The following is an 8683-nucleotide window of genomic DNA, read 5'->3' as shown; positions in this document are numbered from 1 at the left end:
CCACTCCATCTGCTCAATTTATTGAAGACAATTGTTAGTTGACCAATGGCTGAAAACATTTCTTTGTATTTCTTTAAATGTTTAAAACCATTGAAAAAATAATGTCATTACTTATTCTTTCCTTAAGGCTGAAAAATACAAACCACATCTGTGTTCACCTAACATCTGCTACCTGGTTCAATGGTCTTGATGCCTAAGATTTTTAGCTTTTTATATTTTTCATATATTTGTAGATTTGTAGATTGCTAACGCATGGCTGTAGCTCCTAGTAATTTTCCTGTCCTCTTTCCCTACATTTAGGAACAATATGCTAACCTCCTAAACACATTCCTAAAATATTGTTTAGTCTTATTCCAAGAAGAGAACCAACTACAAGGATGTTCTCTTATACAACCAGAATCTGGACTAGAGATAACAGAATTGGGGCAAAGAAGCCCCTGGGCTGCATCCAGTGGGGCAGTACCATGGGAATTATTACCTAACCAACCAACCTTTTAATTGGACAATATGTGATAGGTATACTAATCAATTAACCCTATAAAATTGTTGAATTACTGTGCCATGTTCAGTTTTTGCCATATTGTGTACCTGAAAGCTTTCAAGTAAAGGTTTGCTCTTATGTTATCAATCTAACGCTGTTAGGGAAGATCTGTCCTATTTTCCACGCAACAGTCTAACACAGATTAGAAATCTTACTGAGGCTTCACATCCCTAACATATAATCTCCAAGCAATCTTCAAGGCTAACAAACAGATATGTGTTCAGAATTCCTTCACATCCTTGGATGAGAGACCTTTGTAAAGTCTTCAGGAAAGGGAGCAGGTTTCAGGGACAATGCTTGCACCAGCTTCAGGAACACAGACACCTGAGGAATACTGGCTTGCAGCTTTTTCAAAACGAAAGGCAGGTAGAGGCAATTCTTAACCAGAAATGTTATTAAACAGAAAATACTGGGGCCTATGCCTAATTTTTTTAAGGATATTTTGTGGCTTATTATTAAATATACTTTTCTTTATACGTGGGATTAGTTCTCTCCCTTCATAAAATACTTAATGCATTAAATAAGACAGGAACATCTCTTCTCTTGGCAAAGCAGGAAAAGTAAACAATGCTCTCCAAATTAATGGCTGAAACCCACAGAAGTGCTTGTGCAGCAGCAGATTTGCTGCTGACAAGCCCTGGAGTCCCCAAACTTGTGCTACTGCAAAGCACACCAACACACTACAATGGGACCCTGCTGTGAGCAAGCTGTCCTAAAACGAAATTACCTTCAAGTGAGCTCTCAGGCTCACACATCAGCACACACACCCCCTTTTAACCAGAAGCAGCAGAGTAGCTGCGCCACTATCCCAGAAGCCAAGGGACTAAAACAGTGAAATATGCACTGTCATGGGAAACGGGGCAGGTCAGGTATAACCAATTCTCCTACAACAGCTGCAGTCAGGCCCATGACTCCATCAAAGCAGGAACCGTGCGAATGTGGTGCTGCTGCTGTGCAGAGCTCGAGCTTTTGTGACCTACAGCAAAACACAGACAGAAAACCCTAGTGGGTCCAGATGACAAACAGGTGGTTCTATATGAAAACGAGCTTAACTTGTTTCAAGACTTATTATGACATAGGATATTCTCCAATGCTTTCTGGGAGTCTGTTCTTGATGCCCTCACAATGACTTAGCAGAATTTCTTCAAAGGACTTCATTAGCTTTCTACTTCATGGTGAAACGTATTTCAGGCCTGTAAACACCTACTCTTCCATACAAAAGCACCCAAGCCCGCTATTTCTGTTCAGAAAACAAAAAATAATTCTGATGCTTTTGCCAACCAAAAGCCACAAAACATACATCATTGAGCAAACCATTGTTATTCCAGTTTCAAAAGGAAAACATGAAAGTGACAAAGGAAAAGTCAGGGTCAGTCCTGGAACTCTGAAGTCTTTAATTTCCATTCCCATGTTTAGTGCAGTCTAACCACATCCATTCTGGAGACCAGTAATGTACGCCTTTGGGTAGGAGGGCTGCAACTTCAAGTAGAATGCCAAAGCCTACTCCTCCAAAATCCAATCTGAAATCCTGCAGGACATATTAAAATCAGTACATCTTCTACAGTTAAACAAAAAAAATACCCTTCATCAAGAAAGCATGAAGATATTGGCTCTTTAGTCTACAAAGCAGAGGCCGCAGAGAAGCATTTACTAAGTGATGCAGTATAAAGGACTATTAACCACTTCTTTGCATCAGCCAATTCAGAAAAATAAACAAACCTTTACTAAACATCAAGGTGAATCAAAAGCCTTGCGTGGAATTTGGATCTCAGGAAATTTTTGAAAATAAACTAAATCCTAGTGATAATTTTAAGTAAAAAGCATGAAGCAAACTTAATCAATTCTCCAATGCTTACCCTGCATAAGCTCCAAGGTCACTTCTTTTAATGTTTCATTTCCTGGAAAAGCCCTAATTTGAAACCTAAGCATTTGGATAAGAAAATTTAGATTTCAACCTAAATGCTTCTTTCAGAAACACTTAGGAAGTGCTGATTCCATTCCAATGAAAAAAACTTGGAAAGATGTCATTCCCTAGTATTAATATTCATTGTTATGTAAAATGGTATGGTGACACTAAAAAAAATAAGAAACATTCCTGAATGTTTACTGAGGTGTCATTCCTCTGCAGCAAAAGAAACACTGCCTAACAAACTTGCTTGTAAACTACAGCTCCCCTTACCTGAATCCCTTCACAGCAATTAAGAGGAAATGTAATAATCCAGCTACTGCTAATGTTGCTAATGTTCTACTGGTATAAATCAAGCACAAAAAATTTTGATGTTATTCTTCTCACACAAAGTTAAAACATGTTAAATGAGTATTTCGTAAACCTAAACAGTTTGTGCGAGCTGGACTCTTCTCAACTTGGTTACAGGCTTAACACATATGAATTAAATCATGGAATATTTTAGGATGGAAAAGATCATGGAGTCCAACTGCAAACCAAACACTGCCAAGCCCACCACGAAACCAAGCTCTTAAGTGTCACACCTACAGATCTTTCAACTGCCTCCAGGACTGCTTAATCCACATTTCTCTGGGCAGCCCGATCCAATGCCTGAGCATATTTCCTAAGACCCAGTCTAAACCTCACCAGGCCATTTTCTCTTAACCTGTAACTCGCTACTTCAGAGACCCCCACCTCATTACAACCTTTCAGATGGCTGTAGAGTGTGGCATAGTCTCCCCCAAGCCTCCTCCACAATAAGTAACCCCAGCTTCCTAACTGGCTCCAGACCCTTCACAAGATTTGCCATCTTCCTTTGGACAAACTCCAGTACCTTAAGGTCTGTTTTCTGAGAACATGCATTAGTTTAGCAGAAGGATAGAGACGACACAGATTTCAACAGGTGACTTTACTAAGTACACCTGAAAATGTTACTATAGAAACCTTTTCAACAACCCAAGTTCCCCAGATCCAGCTACTACAAAGTAGTAGACAGAACCAAAACTAACAGACCCTTCAAGAGCCTGAGGAAGAGCTGTAAGAAAAGTGCATCGATGCCCAGCTGGAGAGGATGCCTGCCTTCGTTCTCACACTTATGACTAGGGATATCAAGAGGTTACAAACCACAATGAAAACTTAAGTTGAATAGCCTGAAAACAGATAAACATTTCCATCTCAGCCCCAGGTGCTCAGCCCCACATATTCACATTCATGTCTTACACATCAGCATAATCAGCAATTCCTTATGACTCACTCCACTTAAAGAGATACTCTGCAGAAAATTTAAGACACAGTCTGAATCCCTCACTTCCAAAAGACAGACAAAAATACAAGTTCTGAACATCAACTAACTCCTACAGAATCCAAAACACTGGGCAAGTTAGGAGCTTAATGCCTAATCTGAGCAAGTGAGAATTCAACTTCTTGGCTACCCTACCATACTGAGAACTACAGAATCAGATCTACAAGTGCATTACAATACTAGTCAGAAGATGCTATCACCCACAATTTGAGGCAGAGGAACAAGCAAAACATATATTGTGTCCATTAACTTCCCTGGATAAATTAAGAAAGCATTTATAGAAATCCTGCAACATCTCAGAAGAACTGGGAAACAGGTAAGGCTATTCTTCTCATTTGTCTCGACAAAAGGACCCAAATTTTCATCACAGAGGCATCAATACTTTAGGTAAGTTACTAAGAATCCTAGAAATAGAGACCAAAGCACTACCGAGCAAGGATAGCATTTAACTGTCTGCACTATTGCAACTTTAATCTGTGCCATGTTCTAGCTGGTAACTTTTGGGGTAGGAACAGAAAACAACTACCCTAGAACAGGAACGGTGGCAGGGATCCCCATGATCTTTTCAGCTAAGTGACAGTTAAAATCCTAATAAACTACATGAACATTTGCAAAGTTTTTAGCATCTTCTGATGCTATCCTTTGCAACTCAAAAGAACTGTTCCACAAACACCAAACCATTAATCACACGTACACTAGACTGGTTCAAAATTTATTTGTCATTCATTTCTTGCACTTGAAGTACTCTTCGATGACATCTTTGGCCTGAGATTCCTTGCCATAGTCCTGTAACACACAATAACCCATTATTAACATAAAGACAGACCCATCCTAACTTTTACAAACTGTTTTTCACAAGGACAAATGGGATTCTGATACTTGTTCACAAAAAATTCCCAAAATTCTATACAAGTAAGCTCAAGCAATTCGCCAGTTCTCTCCCTGTTCTTTAATAAGACTATTCTAAAAAAGCACTGTTTTATTTCATTCAAATGTAACACCCATTGACAGGAATGCAAACAAAATCTTTTTTGCTTAAAGAAACTCAAGTAAAGCATGTGGAAAAGTAGCGTAACTATGAAAATGCATGCAGAATGCACTAGTCTTCATTGTGAAGATGTAGCCATCTCTTGGGACCTCAGAGACCACAAAGTCTTCCAGGCTCGTACTGTGGCTTTACTTTGCCAGTGTTATCGTGAAGTAAGCTCCGCAAAACATTTTCCAGTTGAGCGGACACACTGAACTGGCTTTTCTGTCTAAAGCAAAGCTTCCTATTTTTTAGGTAGGCCTTTCCTTTTGATGATTACTGGCAGGTAGGCATAGATACTTTGAGGACACAACTATTAACTCACAAAATGTACATGAATAAATAAACATGACAGGGATAGTGATACAGGAAAGAAGCTTATGTTTACTATCAACAATATAAAACTGTTAAAAAAATAAAATTTAGGAGCTGCATTTAACAGTTCCTTATCTAAAGCAACCTTTGGTTTACTACTTATTTTCAGAAGCCAAGAATTAAGACATAACTAGCAATCTTACTTTGACAACCACACAACTGCAGCCCACCACTTTGCGAGGTTTTCCTTCTCTGTCGATCTTGCAGAGACCCACCCATTCGCCCAGCTTCTTGTTGTCATCAACCTGTACAGAGCACCACATCGGATTAGCACTTCCCATTTCTGGCACACCTGGCTCAGCCCAGAAGCTGCTGTACTGTCAGAAGCTTTGGGTAACGGATGGCTGCTTTCCTCACAGGCATCAGCAGAGGGAGCCAAAGTATCATCATCAGTACAGCCTGAGCCTCCCTGGAGTCACCGGAATGTTCCTCCCACCCTCCACTCCCAGCAAGAATTCTACCTCTTATTATTATACAGGACACCAGAATTCATTTTAACCGTGCAAAATAACCAATCCACATCCCTTGCAATTTACACCCACAAGTTTTGTGCTGTGGAAAAATGGCAATCACACAGAACCAGAAGAATCTGCTGCTAAAGGAAGTTCTGCCTAAGTAAGCCACACACAGAATTACAGTAGTGTTCTAAAGGTTCAGCTCTCTACATGCTGAAACAAGCAGCATAACTGTTCCAAACTTCTGTCTCAAGTTGACACTCACCTTTATTAAGTTGATCTGATGTTCTGCACAGAGTGCTTCAACTAATTTTACATATGTGGGTTCATCACAATTTGAAGCCAGAACACAGAGATGGGCTTGGCGTCTAAAAAAAACGAGAACTGACAGATGTTACTTTAAGAAATAATTAAAATTTCTTGATAATCAAAACCAAAAATAATTGCATTCAGCACATGCATTTCTAAAGAACTACTTCCTACATTTTAGCTTTTGGTTATGAGACACCACAAGTTTTTGAAATACTATATACTTTTGATGTGATTTGCCAGTTTTAGTATTATTTATATATACATTACAGGCTACTCATACATTGTTAGCTTTATCCTCAGATTCTATTCCTGTTTTGAAAGCTTCTAAAAATATCACTAAATAAATTCTCAGCCACTGGAAAAAGGTCTAATGACTGGATAAATACCAGGCTCCCTATAGAACTGTCATTGTCACAAAGCAACAAGTCACTTTTTCTTATTTACCACAGATTACAGTAATTTAACATTAGAATTTTAATTACTAAAAGCTTGAATTTCCACATCAAGGTGTTTTAAGCTCTTCAGAACAATCTTTTCTACTTACGTTCAGAGAAGCTGTAATGACAGGGCCCCAATTCTAATTAGGATCATTGTATACTGTGGTACAATGTTAAGATACCAAAGGGATACCTGACAACAGAGAGAGCTGAGTAGGTCTTCTATGCTTAACCTAATGAAATGTGACCTCTGCAAAGCCAGTTTTCCCTAAAAAGACTGTCTTTATCAGGAGTGTCACAAGAATGTCAGGAACGTTTCCAAACAAGAACCATCGCACACAAATGTGTAGAAGCCTCACACAGACACACACCATCTGAGCACACAAACTTATAAAGCAGGGGCTGAACTCAGAAGAACTCACACAACTGGCTGTCAGTCACCTAAGCTGTATTTCTCTGCCCTTGCCCCTTAGTGCCTTGTCCCAGAGGATTCTGCATACAGGTTTGTCAGACAGCAGTTATCACTCACAGGACGAGTGAAGGGGTATCCGACTAACTGAGAAGTCATCACCCAAACACTGTAGCTTTACATTTAAGCAGATTTCCCTTGCAAGGCAAGTATGGATTTGCATATAAACACACACACAGAGGTGTGTATGTATACCTGTACATACAGATATACTTTACCCTAGAAAAGACCACAACTGGTATTACCCCATGACTGGCATATAAATTCAACATTGTTTCAATACTGACAACTTACTTACTGTTGCAATATACAAAAACACAGCAAAAAAAGTTGTAAGAAAAGTATGAATTTAAGGCTTTTTCATAAAAACAAAATTAACTCTTCCAGGAACAGTCTGAAATACATATTAACCCGATTGAAATCATGTGAAGTTTTGGGAATACTTCATTACTTTTTAAAATATAAGGTTCCTGAAACCTAGATTTGCATAGCCACATACAGCAAGCACCGTTCCATTTTCTTCACAAAACCAATACACGCACGTGAACACTCAGTAGCACAGGGGCCACAAAATGACAGAACCCAATATACCAGATGCTGCTGTTCTTCAATAAATGAGTTTAGTTCCTGTATTTTAAGATTTCACTTTAAGGCCCCAAACCACAAGCTACAAAAGACAGAAATTACCGGCAGGAAGCTATAATCTTGTGTAACTTTTAAACTGAACACCTGAACAAAATGGCCACTGCAGGTGTTCAACACGCCTCGTCACAAGGTCTCACCCAGTTTTACTACTCACAGCAGATAAACTGGTGACACCACACTTACTTGTCCAAGGCTTTGGCTGCTTCACGGATACCGCGAGCAAGGCCATCGTGGATAAGTGCGGTCTTCAGCACTTCTTGCAGAGCGGTGTTAACATCCATTACACCTCCAGCAGTAATGCTAAAGAGAAGACACACAATGTTCTGACCGTGCCAACAACTTTCAACTAAAAGCAAAAGCTTCCCGATCACCTGCAAGCATCCAGCCATTAAAAAAAGAACAGAAAAAAAGCAAGTTAAAGCACCATGCCAAAGGAAAAACAGACGACGGATGAACGTGAAAGCCAAGGCATTAAATCCTCCTGGCGAGCCACCGGGCCATGCTGCCTCCATGCTCCTTTAGGGAGGAGAGGACGCCATGCGCACAGCGGCCCTGCCAGCGGACCCCGCGCCCATCTCCCGGCCTGCAGGAAGCCCGCAGCAGCACCGCGCCGGGGCCTGCACGCACGGCACAGCCAGAGCTCCCGAGCCTGACGCGCAACGGAGCGACCCGGCCCCTCCGCCCGCCGCCCCCGACGGCCCCGGCCCTGCTCACCCTTCCTCGGCCATGGCGCTCTCGGTGGGTGCGGTCCCCGCCTGGGTTCCTACTGCAAATACAGACACAGGCCGCCCCGGTGAGCGGCGCCGGCCGCCCCGGGGCCCCCGCCCGGCCCGCTCCCGCCGCGATGCCCCGAGGAGCGGGGGGATCCCGCCCGGCCGGGCCCCGGCGCCATCACGGACACTCACCCGGCACCGCCGCGCGCCGCTGCACAGAGAGGGGGCGTGGCTTCCGCCGCGCGCTCTTATAGCACGACAGGACCCCGGCCTGTGCGCGCGCGCGCGCGCGCGTCGGGGCTGCCCGCCACGGTGCCTGATATTCGGCTTGCCTGCCTCGTGTCCAGATTTGTGCAGGTTTGAAACCAAGAGGTGGCAAGTGGTTTGAAACAGAAATCAAAGGATGAAACTGAGTAACTGCAAGCAATAACTGCAAATTGGCTTTGGCAAACAAATACTCT

The 8683-nt window shown here is 41.9% G+C and overlaps 1 protein-coding gene and 3 non-coding genes across 4 annotated transcripts; all 4 read right to left on the bottom strand.

The window, feature by feature from the left end:
- Positions 1–4485: 4485 nt before the first annotated feature.
- On the bottom strand, positions 4486–8486 carry RPS12 (ribosomal protein S12). Its single transcript, XM_041469911.1, has 6 exons — positions 8415–8486; positions 8224–8275; positions 7693–7809; positions 5912–6014; positions 5335–5436; positions 4486–4575 (listed from the first exon to the last, which is right to left on the bottom strand). The coding sequence occupies exons 2-6, from the start codon at positions 8235–8237 to the stop codon at positions 4513–4515; spliced, it is 399 nt and encodes a 132-aa protein (XP_041325845.1). The 5' UTR covers positions 8238–8275; positions 8415–8486; the 3' UTR covers positions 4486–4512.
- Positions 4905–5039, bottom strand: LOC121355014. Its single transcript, XR_005955370.1, has one exon. It is a non-coding gene; the product is annotated as a small nucleolar RNA SNORA33 (small nucleolar RNA).
- Positions 5505–5588, bottom strand: LOC121355015. The gene has a single exon (XR_005955371.1). It is a non-coding gene; the product is annotated as a small nucleolar RNA SNORD100 (small nucleolar RNA).
- On the bottom strand, positions 6898–6972 carry LOC121355012. Its single transcript, XR_005955368.1, has one exon. It is a non-coding gene; the product is annotated as a small nucleolar RNA SNORD101 (small nucleolar RNA).
- Positions 8487–8683: the final 197 nt, after the last annotated feature.

This window comes from Pyrgilauda ruficollis, unplaced genomic scaffold (genome assembly GCF_017590135.1).
Source record: "Pyrgilauda ruficollis isolate IOZ18807 unplaced genomic scaffold, ASM1759013v1 scaffold24, whole genome shotgun sequence".
Classification (NCBI taxonomy): domain Eukaryota; kingdom Metazoa; phylum Chordata; class Aves; order Passeriformes; family Passeridae; genus Pyrgilauda; species Pyrgilauda ruficollis.
Note: the sequence above shows the minus strand (reverse complement) of the source record. Positions and strands in the feature narration are given on the sequence as shown.

Coding starts and splice junctions, on each gene's coding strand:
- RPS12 (XM_041469911.1), bottom strand. Junction 6,015..7,692: donor GCAGCCAAAGCCTTGGACAA/GTAAGTGTGGTG, acceptor CGTTTTTTTTAG/ACGCCAAGCCCATCTCTGTG. Junction 5,437..5,911: donor ATCAGATCAACTTAATAAAG/GTGAGTGTCAAC, acceptor TGCTCTGTACAG/GTTGATGACAACAAGAAGCT.